Genomic DNA, 27,748 nt, shown 5'->3' with positions numbered 1-27,748 from the left:
TCCACCCCTCCACCAGCTCAGCCTCCTCTCCACCCCTCCACCATCTCAGCCTCCTCTCCACCCCTCCACCATCTCAGCCTCCTCTCCACCCCTCCACCAGCTCAGCCTCCTCTCCTAAAAACAAACGCCCCCTTTGGAGGATGGATCCGTTATTTAATGGGAACGTGGTGTCTGGCACGTAGCTGTGCGATTCATCACAAGTCGGTGACACGTGGGCCACGTTGAATTAGGTAGTCGGGGACCCCCAACCCCAGTACAGGCCAGTCAAACGGCGCGCAGGACGTGTGGTGGGCGTCCTTCCTGCGTCAATCACTTTGATTACTACTGACAAGGTAAAAGAAAATGTAATTCACCAAAACAGAGGAGGCCGACTTGTAGGAAAAAATGGCTTTTGTAACTTCTTCTTCTTCTTCTTCTTCTTCTTCTTCTTCTTCTTCTTCTTCTTCTTCTTCTTCTTCTTCTTCTTCTTCTTCTTCTTCTTCTCTTCTTCTTTTGGAACTTTAGAAACATGATCATGTATTGATAACAGCTGTGATATACAGGGCTTTGGCCACTGCCCCCCCCCTTGTCCATCTGTCTGTCTACGTATATTCATCTACTGTTTATTCAACTACCGCAGGGTTGTATCAGACGACTCAAAGGGGGTAGGCCTCCTTCCGTCCTCTCCGATACAGTTGTTGCCATGACAGCATCTCCATCTTCATCTCCTGTTCTGGGCTTCTTCTCCAGGTGGTTCTGCGTAGGTCTTCCTCTCTGGGTTCCATGTTAGAGCCTACTCTGCGATTGATTGATTGATTGATTGATTGATTGATTGATTGATTGATTGATTGATTGATTGATTGATTGATTGATTGATTGATTGATTGATTGTGTCCTCTGTTGTTTCTGGTTTGGTGAGTTCCCACAGGTTGGTGATGCTGATGCTGATGCTGATGCTGATACTGATGCTGATGCTGATACTGATGCTGATGCTGATGCTGATACTGATGCTGATGCTGATGCTGATGCTGATACTGATGCTGATACTGATGCTGATGCTGATGCTGATACTGATGCTGATGCTGGCCGAGTTTCAGTATTGCTTCGGCCATCAGTAAGGATGGGTGCCATGTTGATTTTGACCGAGCTGTCACCCCCATTTCTAAAGGTCTCCTGTCTCGGTCACTGAATCCTGGATTTAAAGTAGAAAGGCAATAAGCACAATAACTGCAATTTGGATCCTTTGCCATTCCTACTTTCCTGGGAGCTTTGCCCTGTCACATCACCTTACTACTCCGCATGTTCAGCAGCCATGTTGGCTGGGATGGTCGTCAGGACTGACGTCCTCTCAACCACCTGAAAATACACTGCAAAAGCCAAAGAAATCACCGTGTGAAGAAAATGCAAGGCTTTTAGCCCAGCAACATAAGAGAATTAACGTCCTCTTCCGCAGCCATAATACAGTGTCTGAGCCATCGCCTCAAACCTCCCGCTTTTAAGTAAAATATGACCAGTCGAGAAACCTATCACGAAGGGTTCTACTGCTTAATCACCTGCCCAACCTGGATGTCATTGTACCAGATTCAGCATGGCACAGAGATGCCGTCCGTTCAGTTGTACGAGGCGTGGGCCCTCTGACACGCTGACTCTCAAACACTAGACAGGTTTGAGAAATGTGCTATTGATTGAGAAAACCCCAGTTACACCATGATTAACAGCCTGAGCTGACTTCGCTCCGGTGTCTTCAGCATTGCCATCATGTGCCGTGGTGGTTTTGTTAATGAGATAGCCCATAAATCGTGGTCGGAGGGTAAACTGAGGCCTGCATCGATCTCCTCTGGTCCCCCTCTGCCTACAGCGGCTTCTCCGCGCCCAGTTCAGTGGTCAGGTGTAGGCGTTAGTTGGTGGTGTACGTGGGTACCCATGCAGTACCACCTGAAAAGGTATTAAGCTGCTTTTTCTAATGGGAGTTTTTTTTTCTTTTTGCTTCTCTGAAATCAACACTTTGATTCAATTAAAAAAAAACCCCACCCATCTGACTATTTAGAGGGATGGGTGACATCTTGTCATCTATAGGGACCCGAGCCAGACAAAAATAGTTCAACAACTCTCAGTGAAAAATATCAAACAATGTGGATCTTTTCAGACATGCTCAGGGCCCAGTGGCCTAATGGATAAGGCGTCAGCCTCCGGAGCTGGAGATTGTGGGTTCAAGTCCCACCTGGGTCACTTCATGCGTCGGTGATCGCTATTTGCAAAGGCTGAACGTACATGACACGTGTATGTCCAACTGCATGTATCTTCAAATAGTGATTAAATTAATTTAAATTTACTGGTGAATGTTGTATTAAGTTCATTAGGGAGTTCTGATGAATTACAGCAATGCAGATATCAACTCGGGGCAGTGGTGATCAGAGTCATCTTTATTAGCCATGTAGGCTTGCACATACATGGAATAGGACTTCGGTTTCGTGGCGCTCTCAGTGTACCTAACCTAGAATGACAACACAACAATCTTCAGATGTATATACACAAGACAAGGGTGGACTTTAAACAGGTGAAGTAAGATGTGACAAAGTGCAATGGTACAGAGAATATGTCAGAGATGCTGAAAGAGATGTTAGCAGGTTACTCACACACATGCCTGGGGTAGAGGGACACGACAGTGTACCAGTATACCCACAATGCACAGCACGCTATATAAAAGTGGTTGCATTACGGGCAGTACTGTGAATTTCCTGTTCTGTCAGGTGGTTCATCACATCCAGCTGTTGCATCACACATTACAGCCGTTTAGTTGGGGAGTGTTTAGACCTGCAGACTATCACAGGGCATGTGCTGACTGTGTCAGTTCCAGAGGTTTCATTTAGCTGTTGTCATCTTTGCTTGTGAAAACGTCGATGTTTTGCAAAATGGGTATGCTGCAATTTCTACCCATCTCATAATCCTCACATGGGGGTCGTGCATGTTTTATTTAGTGTAATCGAAAACGAAATTTAAAATATGTCTGTGAATGTTCTCATTCATCCAGGTCATGGTTATCCCAAGGAGTTGAGCCAAGTGCAACTGGACTTGGTATTTAAAATACATAAAATTAGGAGCAAAAGATTTTTCAGTTCTTTACACCAGTGGTTCTCAACCTCTCTGGGGTCCTGGACCCCCTGCGTATTTTTGATCTACCCTGAGGACCCCTCCACCTGATCTTAGGGGAGGGGGGTTGCAATTTGATAGAAACAGTAGAAACTGCATTTTAAATTGCATTATAGCATTTATTCACTCTTTGGGGCAAAAATAAGAGCGTTCAGTTGTAACTTAGATCTAGTTAACAAAACAGAATATGTATTCAGTAACTTTCAGATATATGTAACAAAACAGAATATGTATTCAGTAACTTTCAGATATATGTAACAAAACAGAATATGTATTCAGTAACTTTCAGATATATGTAACAAAACAGAATATGTATTCAGTAACTTTCAGATATATGTAACAAAACAGAATATGTATTCAGCAACTTTCAGATATATGTAACAAAACAGAATATGTATTCAGTAACTTTCAGATATATGTAACAAAACAGAATATGTATTCAGTAACTTTCAGATATATGTAACAACACAGAATATGTATTCAGTAACTTTCAGATATATGTAACAAAACAGAATATGTATTCAGTAACTTTCAGATATATGTAACAACACAGAATATGTATTCAGTAACTTTCAGATATATGTAACAACACAGAATTCTTATGCAGTAACTTTTAACAATGCAAACGGGAGCGAGATCTCTTATTAAAATACAATAAATTACACTTGTGAAACAGATGTAATGAGAGAAAAAAGTCCTGTCACCCTTTATAGTTTAGGTAAATAAAGGTCTCAGTCACATTTGAGTAAAATAATCTTGTTTCTATAAATGTCATAGGAACCTTTTTTTACAGATATTTTATTTTCACGGACCCCTTGCAATTACACCACGGACCACTAGGGGTCCGCGGACCCCCGGTTGAGAAACACTGCTCTACACCATGCACTCTACTTGCCACCCAAGATAACTGCCTCTCCCGAGAGGGAGCGAGACGGGGTGGGGTGTTTCTACCCGCCCGGCGTGCCGTTCTGCAGAGGCCTGGAGGTCCTCCACCTTCCTTCCCCCGACTCCACTTCCGCCCGTTTGGTGCCTTCGCTTTACCTCGTGTGATCACGTTGAGCCGAGCCGAGCGGAAAACCTTTAGCTGACCCCTGGCGGCGGTCGTGTGTAATTACAGCCGTGGGCTGCGCACACCACAAGGACCATAGTGCATTGCGGCGACCTTTAAGTTGTGGAGCCCTACGCACTTGCTGCGTGCCGCTGTATAGTCGTCTGCCCGCCCGCGCCGGGACGAGCCGCCATGGAGCGGAAGCTCGGGGGGGAGCTCTAACCACAGAGGACGCTACGCGAACGCGCCGCGGCGCCCTGACGCCTCGCTGGCCCGTATGAGTCCACCAGCAGGATGTCGCTGAGTTCCGGCGGCTGGACTCACCCCCCCCCTCCGGCGGACCCGTCCGCCTGCGTCGCCGGCTACGGAGCCTCGCGGCCGCCGCTCGGCCGCCACACCGTCCTCATGTCGGTCCGGGTGTCGGTTTGCCACTCCGGCATCAGACCTCTCTGTCTCCCCGGGGCGGGGGACGAGTCACTCCGCCTGCTGCTCAGCATGGACCCGGGGAAGTCCGGGGAATTCCGCCTGTCGCTCCGGGACAGCGGCGGAGCTGCCCCCAGTCTCGTAAGTCAACAACAACAACAACCACAACAACAACCACAAGGGCGAGCGTTGTACACCAGGGGGACGCAGCGGACCGACCCCGGTTTAATTCGGCTTGACTACGGAATCCCGCTTAGTTTACATGACCCCCACCCACCCCCACCCGGCTCCCCGACGGTGGCGCTGGTTCGACTGGTCCGGCTTTAGTTCTTATACTGGCGGGACGGTGGCGCTGGTTCGACTGGTCCGGCTTTAGTTCTTATACTGGTGGGATGGTGGGGCTGGTCCGGCTTTAGTTCTTATACTGGCGGGACGGTGGCGCTGGTTCGACTGGTCCGGCTTTAGTTCTTATACTGGCGGGACGGTGGCGCTGGTCCGGCTTTAGTTCTTATACTGGTGGGACGCCGGGGCTGGTCCGGCTTTAGTTCTTATACTGGCGGGACGGTGGCGCTGGTCCGGCTTTAGTTCTTATACTGGTGGGACGCCGGGGCTGGTCCGGCTTTAGTTCTTATACTGGCGGGACAGTGGGGCTGAAAGCGCGGGTTGGGTCCAGACAGTGGCACCAGTACCTGGGGTTTAACAAACAAACCAACAGCTTTGTTTTGCAAATGAAAGCCAGACGTCCCCGACTTCGTCCCGTGAGCCGGGTTCGTCACCTGTACTTGGTTTGGATGAAGGGGATCCGGTGTTCTGTCTCAAACCCAGAGCCCCTATTGGAGGCTGGATAAGATGGCCGGGGGTGATGGGAAGTGTACTGGATTCTCAGGAGGCCACAGTGGACGTTAAAACGGGCATAAACACGGCTGCTGTCATTTAAAGTGAACTCGGGCTGCCGGATAAAGGAAGCGTCCCCAGTCTGGGGGGGGGGTTCAGGGGGGGGGTCCAGTTCAGGGCTGCTGTCTGTTAAGTCACAGCTGGGCCTTTATTGTCCAGCATGTTCAGAGTCCGCTATAGCTGATGGGTCAGTCTACTTCCCTTTTCAGTGTGCTTCATTTATAGTTTTTCCCTTTACCCCCCCCTCCCCTCCCCCCCTTCCCCCCTTTCTCCCTCTCTATTCCTCATTTTCAGTCCATCGCCGAGTTTGACTTGAGGGCCATAAACTACGAGGTTAAGTCACCCAAATGCCATGAGCTGAGCCTGGTGGCGCCTCCGCACGACCGCATCAGCTTCAACTTCCGCTGCGAACAGGAAGCCCGGGAGTGGGCTACCGTGGTGACGTCATCGCTGAGAGAAGCACACAGGGGTCGGTAGCAGTTCACATCGCTTTTGGCCACGTTGCCACCAAGTTGTAGATTTGTGTGTGAGCCTGTCAGGAGTGAGACCCTTCCCTCATGTGCTGGTTGACAATTTAGAGCTCGGGGTGGGGGGGGTGGGGTGGGGTGGAACCACTTCCTGTCTCGTCTGTCACTCAGAGCATGTAGTCGATGAAAGGAAGTGACGTGTTCATACTGTCAACATGCTGAACTTAGAAAAGGAATCTGTTTTCTTAGACCTTAGCTGTATATTTTTATACAACTCTACAATTCAATTCAGCTTTTATTCCAGACTCATCGTAGTTGAGGTCCATAGAAAAAGAAAGAAAAAGAAAATGAACGGCGCAAGACAAGTGGCCTGGCCATAGAACACAGTAATATTACAGGGGCTAAAACATTTGTCCATCTAATATTTTACACGGGAGCTCTTGCGCCAGTTTCTCCACATATCTGATGAGAAATGAGTGTAGCTCTTTACAGGTCTTTATGCATGCTCACTAATCCAGGTGAGGAAATCACAGAAAGTTGAATAAGTTCATCTGGACACAACGTTTAGTGGGAGAAAACCCCACATGTGTTTCATCACTCATCTAAGTGACATTTTCAGCCTCAGCTGACTGTAGGTATATTCCCCACCCTTATAAATAGCACAGTTGCATAACCACAGAACCAACGATTGGTTTCATATGCAAATGACCCTGACCATTAACTAGAGTTACAATGGCCATGTGTACTATTCACAGAGGGTTGAGGATTAGTTGCAATTACAGCATTGTAAGATGGCAACAGATGTACTGCCGTGACTTGTAGGGCAGTTCAAGTAGAAACAGACGCTGGCGAAGACGATGGCACAACACAGAAGAGCTAACGTGTCAGGCCAGGACTCTGCAGTCTACACCCAATGGCCAGTGGCCATTTTTGCAATTTGCATATGAAACCAACCATTGGTTTGGTCATTACGCACCTGTGCTGTTTATGAGGGTGGGGATACCTGCAGAGTCAGTGGAGACTGACGAAGTCACTTAGTGACGCTCTTTACAGTATTGGTTAAAACCACAATACCATTATTCTCTGACTTGTCTAGATGGCACATCATTTTATACATAATGTTTCTTAACGGTGCTTGACGTGTAGGTATACATACTTGTCAAGCACCGTTTTATTAAGCAACATCTGGCTAGCACTGTGGTATCTTAGTACACAAAGCAATAACCGCATAGCATCATTATGTGTCACTTTAAGTCTCTGCATACTACCTTTTCCATAACTACCCCATAAGTGAGCAGTATACATAGGCATACAAAAAGCGCTGAACAAGAGGCTTTGACATTGATGATGCACATATGAAACTTGTGTATCAACTCGTTAGCCTGGGCATACAATTTGCAACATTGTCTATGTATAACATTGTCTCTGTTATCTGTTAGAGCTTCCGTAATATAGTGATCAAGGTATTTAATCGGTACTCTTATTAATGCTCTTAAGGTGTGTAGTGACACACCTTAAGAGCATTATTACCCAGATAAAAATCAGGAAAAAATATTTTTCTATACTCTTTACATCTTACAATCATAATATTGCTGTTTTTGGCATTGCATTGGATGTCAAATTTGGCACCATACTGGGAACATATATTTAATAACTGGTGTAACCCAGCACTATGTGCAGAGAAAACAACCAAACCATATATAAGATGGTTAACAACTGTATTTTTGATAACACAGCCAGATTTATACCCATTCAGCTGCTTCGACAAGTCATCCTTGTATACACTGAACAGGGAAGGAGATGAAATCCCATCCTGTCTGACCCCGTTGCTAACATTAAAAAAAGAGCATTGCCTCATTTAACCTGCATAGTCTAATGAGTATACCAGAAAACTAATAAAATTCGGAGTGTAACCTTGGGTACACCTCTGGCACAATTTATTATCTTATTATTAATTCTATCAAATGCATTAGAGGCGACTATAAAACACAAACATGGTATTTTGGCTTTTGTATTTAGGTACTATTTTCTTTAGGGCAAAAGTACACATGTCTTTGCCATGTTTATGCTTAAAACCGAACTGGTTATCACTGGTAAGAATGTACATTTGTAGCCTGTTCTGCTAAAAACCTCTTAACGCTTTAGAAAGGATGCTTGCTAGAGCAGTGGGTCTGTACTTGTCCTTGCTGTTTATTTTACGAGCTTTATCTTTGACAACTGGCACAAGTAACACTGATGGCATGGAAACTGGTAACACACCATGAATGAAAAATATCCAGTAAGATTAGATTTTTTTGCTGGATACAGCAAGAAGGAGAACAAACTTGTGACTGGCATGTTTTAAGTGTTCGGCAGTAGTATAATCCACACCACATGCCTTGTTGTCATCTAACGTCATGATAGCATGGTGTACTTCCTCCGGCCCAACTACCATGTTCTCAGTGGAGTCAGCGTTATCAACCACAAAGTTAACACTTTTAACGCAGATGGATAGATCATAATAGTGCTCAGCAATATTATCTGAGCCACATACTCCCATTGATATTAGACAGTAAGGAAGTTTTACAAGCCTCTTCTCCTCTTTATGCCAAAAAAAAAAAAATTGTCATTGCCACATGGCTGTTTTGTAGGATTTCAGTACTGTACACACTCTACAGCAGAACAAGAAGTAGATGGGACGATGTGCGGCTTGGTTCAAATGCACCAGGTTGCAGGATACTCCTGATGTCCACTCTTATTGCCTGGGATATTTTAGTAATGTGGGTTAGCATATGTTGGATTTGATTTACAAAACCAGTGTTTTTTGTTGTTGTTGTTTTGCCTAAACAAAGAAGCTTTTCATTACTCTGCTCCATATGTGCTTGTGGATCTTGAGTAGGCCCACACAAGGCCATAGTTGTTCCTGTTAGCTGATGGCCTTGACCTGAAATTTAGTCCAATAAATCGCTGTTTCTCCCACATTCCTTTATTAGCAGTTTTCATCACACATTCAATCCAAATATTTGGAATTTGCACATCAAATCGGGGCCTTTTTATTTTCTGAGAACTTGAAAGTAGACCCTAAGCAGACCCTATGTCAGCACTAAATTTTATTCTAGGATGCTCCATTAAAGACCCGTGTCTTTTTTCATTAGTCCTATTCAAGTAAAAGCATATCTACAGAGAAAGAAAGGATACAGAGAATTGAAATTTATTGTTCCCTTCGAGAAATTTCTCCCAGATTTGGGCTGAATGTAGGAGAGTAGAGTGTTTGTATGTTTGGTTGTGGTCTTTATCATCTCTGTGGTACATGGAACTGTATCTCAGTGCTCATTACGTATGGTTTTACTCCACAGTGGCAGATGCCCTCCCAGCTGATAACACTCAGATGACCTTGGACACGTTGGAGTCTGGGAACTCTGTAGTCTTTCAACAGACAGGTGCATACTTCACCACTTTCTTACCGCACGTATATTTTGTTTTCTCTCCAGACTTGATTTTCTGCTGTAACCAGAGTGCGTGGTCTGCTCCAGTTAATTCGTGGTCTCAGTTGGACTACTATAAATTTCACCTATGCAAAATGATTACTCAGCTATTAATGCTGTGCCCTGTTAGTCGCTGTATTGCTGTCTGGTGTTAATCAGTGGGGTAGTTATTGTTCGCTTTTTTTTTCCAGTCTTGTTCATGGACCCTTCAGCAGGGCAGATTCTTCCAACAAAGGGGCTTGAAATGTGGTCCTTTTATTTTATTTAAAAAAAAATTTTTTTTTTCTAAATTTATTTCTGATTTCTCCCAATTTAGTGGCCAATCGCTCCCTATTCTAATTCAAACACCCACCCTCGTACTGTATGTGTTCGCCAACTGCACCTCTCTGGCCGGCAATCTGGAAGGAGACGCCTCGCCACTTCCGTGACGAGGTGAATCGAGGCCGAACCACTGCTTTTTCCCTCGCCACTTCCGTGACGAGGTGAATCGAGGCCGAACCACTGCTTTTTCCCTCGCCACTTCCGTGACGAGGTGAATCGAGGCCGAACCACTGCTTTTTCCCACACACAGAGAGACGCATTCATGTGACGAACACAAGCCGACTCCGCCCCCTCCCGAAGACAGCGTTGCCAATTATTGCTGCTTCATCAAGTCCGGCCATAGTCGAATCTGACGAGACCAGGGCGCAAACCCCGGTCCCCAGTGGGCAACTGCATCGACACAAAGCTGGTGCTTAGACCGCTACACCACCACGGACCCGTGGTCCGTTTATTTACATGAATTGTCCGTTCAGTCCCCTGTGGTTTCTCAGTCATAATTCTTCTTCATGATTATGCTTTTTCATTTTTCTTAAAATGGAGAATGAAATATAGAATCTCTAATAGCAGTCAATACTCTTTGCTCCCCCTATCCTCCTCTTATCAGTGCGTGGTTGTGCTCATCTGTTTGCATGTGTCTGGGCCAGATTATCCATATACAGCATCAGGTAAGAGCCCGGGGGCACCAGGCAACACATGAATAAGACAACGACTAGACTTTTAAAATATTTGTCATATTTTCTGTATGAAGGAATAGGGCAGTGTGTAACATGTGCATAGCGAGTGTGAGAGAGTGAGCAACAGAAAAGTGACTGAATGAGGGTCCGCGGTGGTGTAGCGGTCTAAGCACCGGCTTTGTGTTGATGCAGTTGCCCACTGGGGACCGGGGTTCGCGCCCCGGTCTCGTCAGATCCGACTATGGCCGGATTCGATGAAGCAGCAATAATTGGCAGCGCTGTCTTCGGGAGGGGGGCGGAGTCGGCTTGTGTTCATCACATGAATGCGTCTCTGTGTGTGTGGGGAAAAATGGTGGTTCGGCCTGGAGTCGCCTTGTCAGGAAAGTGGGGAGGCGTCTCCTTCGAGACTGCCGGCTGGAGAGATGCAGTTGGCGAATTCATGCAGTACGAGGGTGGTGTTTGAATTAGAATAGGGAGCGATTGGCCACTAAATTGGGGGAAAAAAAGGGAAAAATCAGAAATAAATTTATATATATAAAAAAAAAAGAAAAGTGACTGAATGTGAGCGGAGCAGAGGAAAAGGTTAGCAGTAAATTGTTAATCTGTCAGTAAATCTACAGTGTAGGCTACAGCAGGGTTTCCTCCACCATTATAAGGCCTAGGCACCCGGGCTGTTTTGGACACCAGTGAATGTAAAATCAGTGTGGAGAGCATCAAAACTGACTAAATGACTTTTCCCAGATCTAATGGCTGTAGTTGGTCTCCAGTAGTAGACTTCAGCAAATTCTGTCTTAAAGCTTTTTGGGTTTGTTATTTATTATCTGCTCTTGCTTTGCCAAAATTTGGGTGCAGATATGGTAATAATAATGGTCCAAAATTATGTGAAATTGCATATTTTTTATTGAAATATGTAACATTTTCTTGCACCCCCCAAATACGTGCACCTAAGTCTTCCACAAACCTAGGGAAAACACTGAAATCTTAAACTATTCTGTGTTAATCCGGGGATGGTGTGTGTGTGTGTGTGTGTGTGTGTGTGTGTGTGTGTGTGTGTGTGTGTGTGTGTGTGTGTGTGTGTGTTTTTGATGACTTTGCAGAAGAAGCGTGTGCTGAGCTGACTAGAGCCATAGAAGCAGGCGACTTGCAGGCTGCCTCTGTCGTTGCTGCTACTCTGGCCCGTCAGCACGCCGCACTCAAGATCCAGCCCTCTGACAGGAACTACGACGACACTGAGATAAAGTAGGAGGAAGCAAAAATGATTTAAAAACTAAAGAAAATAAGATTTGTTAAGACTGAAAGTGTTGCGTCCGGGTAGCGTAGCGGTCTATTCCACTGCTTACCAACACGGTAATCGCTGGTTCGAATCCCCATGTTACCTCCGGCTTGGTCAGGCGTCCCTACAGACACAATTGGCTGTGTCTGTGGGTGGGAAGCCGGATGTGTGTGTGTGTCCCGGTCGCTGCACTAGCGCCTCCTCTGGTCGGTCGGGGCACCTGTTCAGGGGGGAGGGGGAACTGGGGGGAATAACGTGATCCTCCCACGCGCTACGTCCCCCTGGTGAAACTCCTCACTGTCAGGTGAAAAGAAGCGGCTGGTGACTCCACATGTATGGGAGGAGGCATGTGGTAGTCTGCAGCCCTTCCCGGGTCAGCAGAGGGGGTGGAGCAGAGACCAGGATGGCTCAGGGAATAGGGTAATTGGCCAGGTACAGTTTGGGAGAAAAAAAAAAAGGGGGGGGGATTTTAAAAAAAAAGCTTGAAAGTGTTGATTTAGGGTTATGGATTGTTTGTTGTCTTACATTATTTTTATTTCGCCTCTCTCAATAAAAAGGAAAAGAAAAAAATAGTCCAGGGCTTTGCTTAGGCCAGCCCCAATATTGTGCAACCAACCTCAATGTTAAGAGTGCTCTTTCTCAGTAGTTTGCCATGTTTTGTTGTCTTTGAAAGAAAGACGATAGAGGTTATGAGTACGACAGTGTTGGGTTAACTGTTTGTGTTTCATAATGTCCAAAAGCTTGGCAGTTGTGGTGGAAGATTTCTCCTCTTCTTGTTGCATCACTGTGAAAGTCTCCCCCCATATGACCACTGCAGCACTGAAACAACAGGTTAGTCTGGAGAACATTACATTTGTGCTCATCATAATTACCCGTATCTCTCTTAGGGAATCTTTTTCTCTTTCCTTGTCTCTTTTTGTTGTTCTTTATCTCCTCCTTCATCTCAATTCCCTTACCTGCCTTCTCCTGCTCAGATGTTTCTGGAGTATGGCTTTCACCCGCGCGTGCAGCGCTGGGTGATTGGCCAGTGCCTGTGTGCCGACCAGCGTTCTCTGGCATCATATGGAGTCCGTCAGGATGGCGACACCGCCTTCCTGTACCTCCTGTCAGCCCGCCACGCCCGCCTGTCCCACCAGCTCTTCCAGCAAGACCAAGAGAGCACCCTCCTGCTGAGCCACTGTCCCTCCAGTCTCCAACCTCCTGCACTCCATCCTCCTTCCATGAATGGCCCCTCGTCTCAGGAGTGGAAGCCTTACAGCACCCTGCCACCCGGAGTCAATACCAGCAGCAGCGCTGGTGAGGGGCAGTTGAACGTGTGCGCGAGTGCATATGCAGTCGTATGCTCGTACGCGATGAGTAAATGAGGGTTTCAATTGTAGGGAATGGTGAATGAGGGATCAATTCCAGACACAGCCAGGGGAAATTGTAGATACACAACACTTTTTTTTCTTTATTTTTTACACAACACTTTAAACACTTTAAAGAGGCTTTGTAATTTCTGAGTGCCGACCTCTACCCTTCAGCAATGTAAATAATGATAAAAAAACAAAATTCAGCTTGGCCTCTTCTTAAGCAGGCAAAATAAGCAAATTCAAACAGAAAGGTAGCAAATAGTCTGTGCTTTTGCTGACATTGCCATTTTTTTTAACATTGCCAGTAAATCTTAGTTCGCCGCTATGGCCGCATAGTTTGCTGAAGGCTACGGGTGAGCCAAGTTTTTGGGAGACAGAGCAACAAAATAAGAACAAAACCTGCAGCTGGCCTGGCTCCTGTGTTTTGCAAATACAGAACTCTGGTTGGGGTAGTCATATTATTGGTTAGGCTCAAAGAGCTTACATGTGCAAAGACACACATGCACAGTGCACTTTCCTCTCATTTTAAAGCTTTTTCCTCTGGTCCTCCACAGGCCCAAGTGCCTCGGGCAGGGCAGAGAGGGGGAACATTGGTGAAATCCGAGACCTTATCAACCTGGAGATGCCTCAACTCAACAAAGCACTGAGTCCTAACAAAGCTACCAGCCAGGTAATGGACTGCTCTTACCAGCTGGTTATTGTGGTTGTGTTGGTAAAACAGGTGTATAACATATAGAAGTAATTTGATCTCTGGTGAATTTAGCGCTGTAGTCACAGGAAGAATCTTTTCAGTATAACCTTACATTATGCAGTGGTTGAGGTCAACGTGTGAGCCCACATGGATCTAAGAAGGAACTCTACCAGAGATTTTTCTCCTTTCTCCTCTGCTACTTTTTCCACCTTTTTAATAAATAATTAAAATGCTAAAAATAAGCACACTACTCGCTCCCTCACCACTATTTATGAGTCATAAGTTGAACTAGATGTGGAGCTATTTGTCGCTGGTCAGGACATATTGCATGAATACCCAGTGAAAAGACAAATAGAATGGGGCTTTATTGGCGATATTACATTGGCAATTTGACTTTCTCAGTATCTGTCTAAAGATGCCTGCATACTACATGTATGTTCCAACACACACAATCCAGTACAAATCAGTAGATTAGTTCATGAATACATTCCAACATTAGTTTAAACATCTGTACATTAAGCGTATTTTACTTGCCATCAAAATTTAAAAACTGGTAAAAATACTAATCTGTACCTCAGGGTTGGTCGTGCCCCTCCTGCACTTACATCAACAAGCCGACGCGACCGGGCTGTGAGATCTGCAGCACAGATCGCCCTGCGAGCTACGCCGTCCCTGGGGGATATCGGCCCGACGCTCTGGAATTGAGACGCATCCAGCAAGAGAAAGAAGCCATCAAACAGTACCAGCAGGTAGGAGAAATACAAACTCGCATGCCAAAATATATATACTCGTGCACATACACAAACGCACGAGTCTGCCAGCACGCAAACACACTCGCATTTACCCAGGCACAGCCGGTCTTTTGTACATACACACGCACTCTTGCGTGTTACATCTGATTTTTTGCCACAGGTGAAGGGAAATAGACACCCACAGACAAGCTTCACCTTGCACAAACAAGACAGACATACAGTTGGGCTTCATCAAGAGTGTTATGTTATCACTGGCTTAACAGGTATAAACAGAGAGAGTAAGCCCAGGTCAAGTAATACTTACACATTCTGTTTTTGTTTTTGTTTTTTCACCTGTTCGGAGTGCCAGAGCAGCAGTGTGGTGTTAAAGAACAAGGAGATTGCGTATCACCCGGTTTCAGACCCCGGTTGGGACAAGCATTTGCCCTGTTAATGTGTCCCACCAGGTGGCGCTGTTGCAGAGCGTTTTCTTTTCACCGACTTTTCTGTGGATGGCGTGAGGGGAACGATCAGAATCGTGTTTATTGGCCATGTAGGTTTGCACATAAATGGAACCTGACTCCTGTTTTGTGGCTCTCTTAGTGTACTTAACATAGAATAACAACACAACAATCTTCAGATATACATACAAGGATTGACTTATACAGGCGAAATAAGAGGTGATAAAGTACAGTGGTGCAGAGAATATATCAGAGATACTGAAATAGATGTTTGCAGGGTACTTGCATACATGCCTGAGGTAGATGGACATGACAGAGTGTACCAGTATACGTACAATGTACAGTACAGCATATATAAAAAAGATTGGATTTATTTGACAGTGTTAAGTGTTCATTTGAATGACAGCCCGCCGAAAGAGACTGTTTTTACATTTAGTTGTTTTTGGGTACAGTGCTCTATAGCCCCTATTAGAGGGGAGGAGTTGGAACAGGTTGTGACCAGGGTGTGATGGGTCTTCAGTGATGTTGCCTGCCTGTTTCCTGACTCTGGAGATATACAAGTCCTGAATGGAGGGCAGGTTGGCACCAATGATTTTCTCTACAGACTTAACCGTCCATTGTAGTCTGTCCCTTTCCTGTTTGGTGGCCAATCCAAACCAGACACTGATGGATGTGCAGAGGACAAACTGGATTATTGCAGTGTAGAACTGAATCAGCAGTTCCTTAGGCAGGATGAACTTCATGAGCTGGCGGAGAAAGTACATCCGCTGCTGGGCGTTTTTGAGGATTGTGTTTATTTTGGATGTCCACTTTAGGTGTTGAGAGATTGTGGAACCCAGAAGTTTGTAGGTTTTCACCACAGACACCATGCTGTTGAGTATGGTAGGGGGGCAGTGGGTGGGGGGGGGCCTCCACCCGCAGTCCACTGTCATCTTTATAGTTTTGAGCGTGTTCAGCTCCAGGTTGTTATGGCTGCACCAGAGAGCCAGCTGTTCAACCTTCTGTCTATATGCAGAATCGTCATAGTCCCGGATAAGGCAAATGATGGTTGTGTCATCGATAAACTTCAAGAATTTAATAAACGGGTCCCCTGAGGTGCAGTAATTTGTGTAGAGGGGAGAACACACATCCCTGGGGGGGTGCCAGCGCTGATTGTCCGGGTGCTGGATATGATTTTTCCCAGCCTCACTAGCTGCCTCCTGTATGTCAGGAAGTTTTTGATACACTGTTAGATGGGGGCTGGTACAGTGAGCTGGGTGAGATTGGAGTAGAGGTATCTAGGACGATGGTGTTGGAACGCTGAGCTGAAAACCACAAACGGGACGCCTGCATGTGTCCCTGGGGAGTCGAGGTGTTGGAAGACGTAGTGCAATCCCATGTTGACTGCATCATCCACTGACCTGTTTGCTCGGTAGGGGGCCTGTGATTTCCTTCAGGTGGGCCAACACCAGTCTCTCGAAGGATTTCGTGACCACAGATGTTAGGGCAATGTGCTTGTAGTCATTAGTATAGAAATCAGGTTATTTACAGCAGATGGTGTCAATTTAGTCTTCAAACACTAGTAGTATAGCTAATTAATTTGACTGTCATGTACTGTTTTGTGACCCAGTTGGCTCCATGGTTAACACTGTTGCCTCAGAGCGAGAAGGTTGAGGGTCCTGCACTTGGTCCTAGCCTTTCTGTGTGCAGTTTGTATGTTTTCTCCGTGTTCATGTGGCTTTCCTGGGGTGCTCCGGTGTCCTCCCACAGTCCAAAGACCTACACATCAGATTAATTGGGCACTCAAACTTGCCGAAATGTATGAGCACTTTGTGATTGATTTGAACATGTGAGGCCCCATGATGAACTGGTGACCTATCCAGAGTGTCTCACTTATCTTCTGCCAAATGCCTGAAGGGATAGGCTCCAGCACCATACAACCCTGAACTGGATTAAGCAGATATAGCGAAAATAATAAATTAACAAATGACTATTGTGCTTGTTCAAACCTCCTGGCACATCTTGTGCAGAAGTGTCACCTCTGACAACCTCCACTCCACCTGGTCATCCAGGTAGTTTCTAAAATAAACCCAATAAATAATTTGAAACCAACCCAAGTCTGAAGTATGGCAATGCAAAGGTAAAGTGGCGGTTAGAGACTGGGCCGGTGGTAGGCATTAGGTGAGGCTCTCTCAGGTTGACTCTCTTCTCTTCTGTCTCTTTGTTTTTTGAAGGAGAAAGGGAGAAGAGAGGAGCTAAGGAGTACTGAGGCTCAAAACAACTCACTCCTGTATAACCTGGACCAGGACCACTGAACACATGCAGGCATACACACTCACATGCCCAAGTTTATCTACTCTTGTTGTTCTTGTTGTTTTAAACAGACAGTCATAATTTGTAGCACCAGCTTATTTAGACACACCCAGACGTGTTCAGTTATATCAGTTAGATAGTCAGAGAGCCTTGGGAACAGCTTTGAATACAAATGCTAAAGAATGTGGGGTCAAGTTGAAAGTTTAGGGATCTACCACTTCAGTCCCAGGTGGGAAGTATAAGAACTGAGGAGCTTCAGTTAAGATTATACTGCTGCCCCTGAGACTGGTTTTGCCCCTTATTTTACACTAATGATTTCCCATTATCCCATAGAAGGATAAATATCAGTGCATATTTAGCTCAAGGGCTATAGATTTTTGTGAGAAGAGGAATGCAGAGAAACTGGACTCAAAACAATGGCCAAAATGTGCCATTCCTGCTGGCAAAGAGACTGTGAACAACCGTTTTACTCTTGTGTTGACAATCCAGCTGCATAATTACCATTATTGTTGAAAGTTGTCAGTTTTAATCGGAGCTTTTAAAAGGCATTTTGCCTTTACATTGAATGTAATATTGTTAATTTTGCACTGTGTAATTGTATATATTCTGCCAAATGAATCAAAATAAAATCTTATGACCTGATTATGTGTACAAATGTGTGGTAAAATATACCACTGTGTGTGTTTTTGTTAGGACAAATCTGTATGGCATGTGTAGTTATTCATTTAGTCCATGATGCTGAACTGCTTTTACTAAACATCCATTACCATCCACCCCATTACTAAACATCCTATGGTCCATGTGACGATTCCCATTACAGCTCAGTTTCTGTCATACACCATTAACCCATCCATCAACATCGCCCCTTATCCCAGGCAAAGGAGGAGGAGCGCAGGGAGAACTTTGCCCGGCTGGTGATGGTGGACTGCCAAGACCTGGTGCCTAACCCAGAGGCTGTGGACTGTAGGATCTGCTACCTGGACCTACCACCTGGGGAGGGTGTCCTACTCAGAGAGTGTCTTCACTGCTTCTGTAGGTAAGTTGATGGTGAGGACTGGAGGTGTGGGGTAAGAGAAATGGGGGAAATAGCAACTGAAAATTATATGATTCAATTAAAAGCAGACAGAGAGGCGATATGACTACCCCAGGTTGGTACCCCACCTTCTGTGGTGGTGAGATGAAAGGAGGATGAAGTAGAGAGAGGAGTATTTGGGCAAGTTGAAAATGGTTTGAGAAAGTGAGGAGAATCTGTCATAATGGACGAGAGATGGGGGAAGTGGGGTTTCTGTACTGTGCTTTCTGGCCTGTTACTGGCAATAGGAAGAGGTGAGGACAGGGTTACCTGGCAGGGAGAGAAATAAAGAGGGTGAAGAAGAATCTGAAGTCTACAGTGTCTTTCAGGAGAGGTCAACAGACAGGAGGGGGCTGAGCACAAGAAACAGAAAAAAGGTAAATGGCAGCAAGGGAAGAAGAAAGGATCTTGTTCAGAGTGTCGTCGGTGTTGTTCCACTTATCAGAGGGCTGTAGCAGAGTCTGGTAATGGTCGTTCCAGCCATGAAATTGTTTCCACCTGGCATAAAATATATAGCCTGACCATATTGGATCACATTTACACAAATTCAGTTAAAACATGAGCAGAATAGTCCAGGTAGTGTGGCGGTCTGTTCCGTTGCCTACCAACATGGGGATCGCCGGTTTGAGTCCCCGTGTTACCTCCGGCTTGGTCGGGCGTCCCTACAGACACAATTGGCCGTGTCTGGAGGTGGAAAGCCGGATGTGGGTATGTGTCCTGGTCGCTGCACTGGCACCTCCTCTGGTTGGCCGGGGCGCCTGTTTGGGGGGGAGGGGGAACTGGGGGGAATAGCGTGATCCTCCCACACGTTACGTCCCCCTGGTGAAACTCCTCACTGTCAGGTGAAAAGAAGCAGCTGGCGACTCCACATGTATGGGAGGAGGCATGTGGTAGTCTGCAGCCCCCCCCCCCCCCCCCCGGATCAGCAGAGGGGGCGGAGCAGCGACCGGGATGGCTCAGAAGTGTGAGGTAATTGGACGGATACAATTGGGGAGGGAAAAAAAAGTAAGCAGAATAAACCCAGCAAACACACCACTTGCTTTGCAACTGCATTGCAGCAGATTGAAGTGCTGATTGGTGACACAAAACAGAAAGCTCCACAGGCAGAACGTTTGATGCATAAGGTGTGATGTAGAGCTGTAGTCTGAGGAAAAAGGCAGCTGTAGGACGAAACAGAATCCAGAAATCAGTAGCTGAGGTGGAAAAGGGAGTGTAAGAGAGACAGTGGTCTGTCCCTGGTTGGCATCCCTACTGTCGGTATGCTGGTAACACAACATGACCTGGGTGTGTGGCACTTAGATTCAAATCTATACTTCCTACAGATGAAAATAGACTTCCGATGCTATACCTGGTTTTTGTGTGTCATCATCATGTGTCTGTGTGTGTTTGTAGAGATTGCTTGCGCTCTGTAATCATGCTGAGTGAGGAGCCGGAGGTGGCCTGTCCCTACAGAGATGACACGTATGCCTGTACCTGTACCCTGCAAGAGAGAGAGATCAGAGCTGTGAGTTTCATCCAGTAAACAGCTTTATTCTGAAACAGGAGGCCAGTCTGATACCACAATAACCAAAAGACCTTCCACCCTCAGAGGAGGGACCGAGGGTGGAGGGTAGTAGACCAGCATGAAGTCTACCCAGAGGCCTTAATTTCAGTCGTTGTTCTACTTGGGTCACATGTGATTGGTGTAGTGTGCTGGACCTCACATTTTTTGGCAATAAAAGATTTGGTGTCTTTTATGCCCTCATATGACATTGGCATATCAGGGGTTTATTGTAAAGTGCATTTTATGTTGATTTTCTTCCTCAGAGGAGCCATGTGACATGCTGTCGTTTATTCTTGAATTTGTCACCAGGGCAGTCCATTTGATCACCTTAGGGCAACACAACATGTTTTCAGCTCTAAAGATTTAATTAAAGTTTTAATACTGCTTGACTGTTTTTCTAAAAGGCCAAGAAATGTCTTTTTTGGATTTTCTCCCCAATTGTACTTAGCCAACTACCCCACTCTTCCAAGCCGTCCCGGTCTCTGCTCCACCCCCTCTGCTGATCCGGGGAGGGCTGCAGACTACCACATGCCTCCTCCCATACATGTGGAGTCGTCAGCCACTTCTTTTCACCTGACAGTGAGGAGTTTCACCAGGGGGACGTAGCATGTGGGAGGATAAAGCTATTCCCCGTGGTTCCCCCTCCCCCCTGAACAGGTGCCCCGACCGACCAGAGGAGGCGCTAGTGCAGCGACCAGGACACATACCCACATCTGGCTCCCCACCTACAGACATGGCCAATTGTGTCTGTAGGGACGCCCAACCAAGCCAGAGGTAACACGGGGATTCAAACTGGCGATCCCTGTGTTGATAGGCAACGGAATAGACCGCTACACTACGCGGATGCCAGAATTTAATGTTCTATTGTATTAACTTGTACTTTTGTCTTTTTGGGAACGTTGTATTAATTTTACCATGACTTTCATCGTTAACCCCTCTTCCCCCAATGTCTTTCCCTCTCTCCCTGCCAGCTGGTGTCAGGAGAGGAGTATGAGCGCTGGCTGCAGAAAGGTCTGTCAGTGGCAGAGTCTCGCTGTGAGGGCAGCTACCACTGTGCCAGTCCAGACTGTCCAGGCTGGTGTGTGTACGAGGATACTGTCAATGTTTTCCACTGCCCCGTCTGCAGAAAGCACAACTGCCTGCTCTGCAAGGTGTACCTCGATGATGTGGACACAAACACACACACGTGAAATGGAATCATTTATCTATACATCAGTCAAGGTTGCCTGTAATCTGTCTCTGCACACTTAGAATAAAAAGAGGCAAAGGACATCTAGGAGCAAATAAACTCCCATACAGAGCTGTTTATGACATGCATTATATATATCCTTTAGTTAACAGTCAAAGTTAGTTAATAACGGGGGCATCTGGGTAGCGTAGCGGTCTATTCCGTTGCCTACCAAGACTGGGATCGCCAGTTCGAGTCCCCGTGTTACCTCCAGCTTGGTCGGGTGTCCCTACAGACACAATTGGCCGTGTCTGCACATGAGAAGCCGGATGTGGGTATGTGTCCTGGTCGCTGCACTAGTGCCTCCTCTGGTTGGTCAGGGCGCCTGTTTGGGGGGGGGGGGGGTATCAGAGGAGGCATGTGGTAGTCTGCAGCCCTCCCCGGATCGGCAGAGGGAGTGGAGCAGCGACCGGGAGGGCTCGAAAAAGTGGGGTAACTGGCTGGATACAGCTGGGGAGAAAAAAGGGGGAAAATTAAAAAAAAAAGTTAGTAATTCTAAGCACTAGCATCTAAGTGACTATGTTCATTAACAAAGGCACAGCTTTGACAGATTACATGTTCCACAGAAGCTGAACAGCTGGTGAGGTTAAAGAACAACCAGGATCTCACTCCTACCTAAAACGGCCATGGGCGGTCAAATTGGTGGGTTTTAAAGTCTAACCCTTTTCCCACTGGCCAAAATACCTGCTAATGTCCGCCTTTGGTCAGTGTAAAACGGCGAATGTTAGCGGGGTTTTTGGCCAGTGGGAAAAGGGTATAAATGTGATGGTCCGGCAGCCTGTCCAGGGTGTCTCCCCCGCCTGCCGCCCAATGACTGCTGGGATAGGCTGCAGTATCCCCGCCACCCTGAGAGCAGGATAAGCGGTTTGGATGATGGATGGAATATTCTGTCAAGATAAATACCCAGTTGAGATATTAATGCATTACATATGTTAGTGTGTCTGTTGACTGACACCAACATTAACATGTTAACAACTATAATACTATTATTTTAAACAGTTAAACTTCAGAGAGACATGGTCGAACTTGAATAGCAAAATTTAAAAAGTGAAAATATTACCTGAAGAACAAAACAGAAAACACATATTGCTGATCTAACAAACGTAACAAGGCCCATAAAACATGACATGTGAAAAAAGAACTCAGTGTTGTGAAGGAAATGACACGGTGATGCGCACAATGACGGCCAAATTACCCGCGGTCATGTTGACCGCTCATGGTCGTTTGAGGTAGATCTTATCATGACTTGTTTTTGTGTGTGTGCAATTGATCTAAAACTCATTTTAATGTAAATACATGCAGTTTTAGGAGCATTCAGGGAGCAGCAGAGCTGTAACTTTTTTTCCCCACGAAGTTATTAAACCTTGAAAATCCAAAACAGTCCAAAGTTTCGGTCTAGTCAGTTGTATTTGTACAGCCCAGTCGTTGTGTGGGACTGTTTAAATGGTTATTTCTGGTTTGTTTTTCACACGTCACGTTTTATAGGCCTTGTTACGTTTGTTAGATCAGCAATATGTATTGTAGTTGTTAAAATGTTAATTTTGGTGTCAGTCGTTTCCTAACAGACATACTAACATATGTATTGCATTAATATCTCAGCTGGGTGTTTGTCTTGACAGAATGTAGAGTTTACAAACCGGCCGTCATGTCATGGTCATGGTCATTTTAGGTAGATTTTATTGTTAATTTTTTTTTTGTTGGTGCGATTGATCTAAAACTAATTTTAATGCAAATATATGCAAGCTTAGGAGCATTTACGGGGCGGCAGGTCTGTAACACAGTTATTCAACTTTGAAAATCCAAAACAGTCATGATGACCGTCTTGGTCGTTCTAGTGTTAAAAACGCTGACTACGTAAGTGTGAGCACCATTTACACATTGTGATGTTTCTAACACAATGACGAGTCTTTCTGCGATGGCAGGAAAGGCCCAGTTTTCAGGGCCCTCAGTTTATCCAGCTGTTTAGCTGACCCTTCCTCTTTGTGTCCTTCAGGCCATCCATGAGGGAATGAACTGTAAACAGTACCAGGATGATCTTGCAGCTCGTGCTGTAAACGACTCTGCTGCCAGGAGGACAAGGGACCTGCTCAAGGTGCGCCTCAGCGGGACACGTTTGTGTGTGTAATTGTATGTCTGTCTTTTTGTTAAAACTGCACTGTTAATCAAAAAATAATGATAATGTGACCGCAATGTTGCCACTTTACAAAATGGAAGCAACTTTTTATTGTCCTTTGGAGGAGAAGGTTTACTGATAGCTTTCTGTCCAGTTTACTTCTTTATGCTTGTGCTGTGCCAAATGAGTCAGGATTCATGCAGAGAAAATGGTTGATTTTATTCTAGCTCAGCATATAGCATCTCACTCCTCTCTCTCTCTCTCTCTCTCTCTCTCTCTCTCTCTCAAACCCACACAAATAGACTTTGGTGCGGTCAGGGGAGGCGATGCACTGTCCACAATGTGGCATCATTGTGCAGAAGAAGGAGGGATGTGATTGGCTGCGCTGCACTGTCTGTCACACTGAAATCTGCTGGGTGACCAGAGGGCCACGTTGGGGGCCAGGGGTAAGAAGTGCTGCCCCCCTCTCCTTTGTTCTTTTTGTGTTTCGTCCCCACGTCACATCATTACAGCAACTTTCCTGATGTTCCTATCTGTTCTTTGGCATACTCTTGTCTCTAGTTTGGTAAACTGTGATTTAGGGTCTAAACTGGGTTGCAGATCTACTTTTGTTGCATGCCATTGCATTACATTATATTGCATTGCATTGCATGGCATTGCATTACAAAAGCAGGGATATGTTCTCATTAGACTCAGCTGGAAAAAACTGTTATAAAGAACACAAACCTGAAAAACATGCCAATAATAAGTCCATAAAGCCCAGCAAGAAGAGGGAAAAGGCACAGTTCTTTCTTTGCAAACTAAATCTGGTGATTGTCTCAGCAGAATTATTTTGGCTATGAAGGCACTGCCATGGTATGACAGTTTTCCATGATATTTGTTAAACTGTACATCCACAGACCGAGTTAAAAAAGAAACCTTTGCTCTTTGTCTTTACAAGGGCCCTGGAGACACGAGCGGGGGCTGTCGCTGCAACGTCAACAAGCAGAAATGCCACCCCAAGTGTCAAAACTGCCACTGAAAAGCTCAGGACTGGACAGGTTGTGGGTGGGAATGGATGACTTAACTTTGTTAACTGGAATAAAAGCAAATGTGGAGTACAGACAATATTATTTAAGCCAAAGTCGAGTATGCGGGACTATTCTGTACATTGAAAGTATGTGCTTCATACTAAAACCAAAACTTGCCCAAGGTGACGACATTCTCCAGTTTCAAGCATTAGTTGATGGCATTATAGCTTCCTTGTCACCAGTTGTATTCAGAGTAACATGAGTAATTTATTAATATAGAGTTCCCTTTTGACAAACAGAGACACAGGCTTTGAGAGTTTCACAATCCAGATGTTAGCATCATCGAATGCTACACATCTGCAGCAACGATGGGGTGTCTCCACAATGTGTTGAGAAGGAAGCAGAGGGTATAATGACTTTCATGGTGTGTTGTGCCTTTAAAAGTGATTGCACTGCAAATTTAGCAATACGAGTTTTGTGTTTTATCATGTTAATTATCTGGAAGCATTAAACTTGCGTGGCTCCACCTGTTTAGTGCAGCAAAGGTAACACGTTTCAAGGGAAAAGTGAACAAGCCTCAAGTATTTAATGTGCAATTTTTCTGCATAGAGACTGAAAATGACGTCTTGTAGAGGAGGTGTGTGTGTGTGTAACATGCACGCGTGTGTGTTCTTGTGCTTCTTTCTGTGGGAGAACCAATTAGGCATCAGAGTGAGGACATTTTGGCCGGTCTTCACAAGGGACCTTAAGGGTCTGTTTTGGAGTTAGGACTTAAAGTTACAGTTAGGATCAGGTTACAGTTAGGGTAAGGGTTATGCATGTAGTTCTGATGGTTGGGGTTAAGGGCTAGGGAAGGAACAGAGTCAACGAGGGGTCCTCACAAAGATGAAAGTGTGTGTGTGTGTTAGTGTTAGTGTTAGTGTGGGTGTGGGTGTGTGTGTGAGCGAGCGAGCGGTAATGTCCATGACAGGCCATTTTATCTTTCATTCATTTTAAGGCAGTAGTCAATCAAAATTAGACACTAGTACTTATTTCTTAAATATTAGTTGCTATTCTGTCACCAGTCGCTATTATAAAGTCACTGTTTGCTAAACATTAGGTACTGGCTCTGTTAGAATAAACACTAGCTGCTAATTGGATTATGAATAGTAACATTTCTCTTTTACTGGTAACAATTCAGTAAACATCCATCCATCCATTATCCAAGCCGCTTATCGCGGGATGCTGGAGCCTGTCCCAGCAGTCACTGGGCGGCCGGTGGAGACACCCTGGACACGCTGCCAGGCCATCGCAGGGCCGACACACACACACACACACACACACACACACACACACACACACACACACACACACCTAGAGACAACTTAGTTCGGCTGATACACCTGACCTACATGTCTTTTGACATTTATTTATTTATACACACAAATGTCTTGGGACGCATCTTAATTGATACTCTTCCCCTTTGATAGTTAATTGTGTTTTTGGTTTGTCTGACCATGGAGACTATCAAACCGTTCAACCAATCCCCCGTCGTGGCCTGTGGAGGGGCAGTGTCGAGGATCATATAGAACTATCAAACGTGGTTCAGTAAATTTCTCAATCGATAAGGTAGATGGCTTAAAAGTGGTCCTAATTTCCGTCAACAAGTGTTTTAATAGACCTTTGAAAACAGCGTTACCTGAAATTTTCTTCATAGATTGTGCTAGAACAGTATTGTTTTTGCATAAGAACCAGTATGAACAGTTTCCAACACTAGAGGGAGACATTCCATCTTGGCATTGCACAATGCAGTGCAGTTGCCTACTTATGAAAGAAAGGCCACGCTATAAAGTCAGAACGAGAAGAGTCATTCTGTTGGTCCTGGATAAAGTTTGGAAGAAGGATCCCAAACGTTCTAGTACCTAATTTAAAGGCACTAGTCACTATTATAGTCTTAGAAAAATACAAAGCTGCTTATCAGTTGAGCCTTAAGAGACGTCACATATTAAATGTCAACTTTCCATTAACTACTAGTCACGATTTAAATAGCACTAGTTGTTAATCCAATTCTACTAGTCATTATATATTAATTGATTTTCACTTGTCACAATCATATTGTTACTAGTTTCTATTCAGCATTGTCAAGTAGCTATTTAATAAGATCTAGTTTCTATTCCAAATAAAAATATCAACAATATATGTTTGACTTGACACTTATTTTTAAAACTAGTGAATTAATTTGAATAGTCACAACTAGATGTTGAGATAAACATTTCAGATTTGACTAAAATGAAAAAATCAATCACGTCAAATTGAATAGCAACTAGTCACTTTCAAAAAACTAACAAGGCCATATTCAAAAGCAACTAGTAACAGTGGAACATTCACTCATAGTTACTGGAATAGCAACTAGCATTAATGCATAGTTACGTAAAGGGTTGGGTAGTAACAGATTACATATAATTGGGATTACATAATCAGATTACAAAATAAGTAGCTGTAATTAGCCCAGATTAAATTTGAAAAAAATGTAATTGGATTATAGTTACATTGTTAAGGGTTACTTGATTACACCTTCAAAATATGGCAATTTTAGAATTATGACTTTTTAACTCATGAAGTGTGTCTGTTACACAGGGTTTCTTAGACAAGTGCTCCACTTTTTTGGCAGCGATGGGCAAAGCAGTTCTTTTAAGTGTACCGAATCATCAGAATCAGTTCATTAAAAAGACTCATTCAATAGATTTGTTCACCAAATCATTCAGTGCTTGACCGGAGCTCCGACTGCGTAGTCCCACTCACGGGTACTTTGATTTGACCATGTGTAAATGCTGAATATGCAAATGCATTTTATTTGCATTGAAAATGTTTTGAGATGTCTAAAGAGAAAATATCTACGGAACTCAATTTTTTTCTGACTGCATCCATTTTTTTATTATAAGGTGCAATATTTTCAATGTTTGATTTTGAAGTAATCCAAAAGTATTCAGATTAGATGACTAGATCCTTGCTTTTACTCTCAGATGTACATCGCTTTGGATAAAAGTGTCTGCTAAATGAAATTGTAATTGTAAATTTGTATTCAGTAACTGACTACATTTCAAAGTAATCTGACCCAACCCTGGTTACTTGTGACTAATATATAGTTACTACTAGTATTGTCTTTGAGGCGTGGGAAAATGTATAAAACCTAGTATCTATTTTTACAACAGTGACAAGAAGACAGCCAGAATAGCAGCTAGTATTTAAAATAAATAAATAAATGCAAGTGTTTTTTTCCTTCAATTTTTAGTGATTAGTGCCTACGCGCCTCAGCCATCTTTTCTTTTGGTTGTTCAGGCACTAGACACTAAAAATGAAACAGTAGAACTTATTCTTTTATACAGTACTCACTATTGTGATGTTACTAGTAGCCTAAAAAAAGATACTATTAGAAGAATGACTCCTGCTTTTCAAGTTACTTGTAACTAAAGTAAAAGAACTAGTGGTTATTGAAATGTTGCTAGTAAGAGAAGTGACTAGTCATGAGGAAATTAGTAACTAGTGCTTATTCTAATATAACAAGTATCTAATTTATAGCAAC

The 27,748-nt window shown here is 44.7% G+C and overlaps 1 protein-coding gene and 1 non-coding gene across 2 annotated transcripts; both read left to right on the top strand.

Annotated features, from left to right (window-relative positions):
- Positions 1-2,135: 2,135 nt before the first annotated feature.
- Positions 2,136-2,208, top strand: trnar-ccg (transfer RNA arginine (anticodon CCG)). The gene has a single exon. It is a non-coding gene; the product is annotated as a tRNA-Arg (tRNA).
- Positions 2,209-3,838: 1,630 nt separating this feature from the next.
- shrprbck1r (sharpin and rbck1 related) lies at positions 3,839-25,554 on the top strand. The gene is made up of 14 exons (XM_056299489.1): positions 3,839-4,741; positions 5,789-5,963; positions 9,297-9,380; positions 11,518-11,659; positions 12,434-12,524; positions 12,668-12,989; positions 13,600-13,715; positions 14,315-14,485; positions 18,096-18,256; positions 19,685-19,796; positions 20,807-20,986; positions 23,057-23,155; positions 23,479-23,622; positions 24,117-25,554. The coding sequence occupies exons 1-14, from the start codon at positions 4,472-4,474 to the stop codon at positions 24,195-24,197; spliced, it is 2,148 nt and encodes a 715-aa protein (XP_056155464.1). The 5' UTR covers positions 3,839-4,471; the 3' UTR covers positions 24,198-25,554.
- Positions 25,555-27,748: the final 2,194 nt, after the last annotated feature.

Source organism: Lampris incognitus, chromosome 19 (genome assembly GCF_029633865.1).
Source record: "Lampris incognitus isolate fLamInc1 chromosome 19, fLamInc1.hap2, whole genome shotgun sequence".
Taxonomy (NCBI): domain Eukaryota; kingdom Metazoa; phylum Chordata; class Actinopteri; order Lampriformes; family Lampridae; genus Lampris; species Lampris incognitus.
Note: the sequence above shows the minus strand (reverse complement) of the source record. Positions and strands in the feature narration are given on the sequence as shown.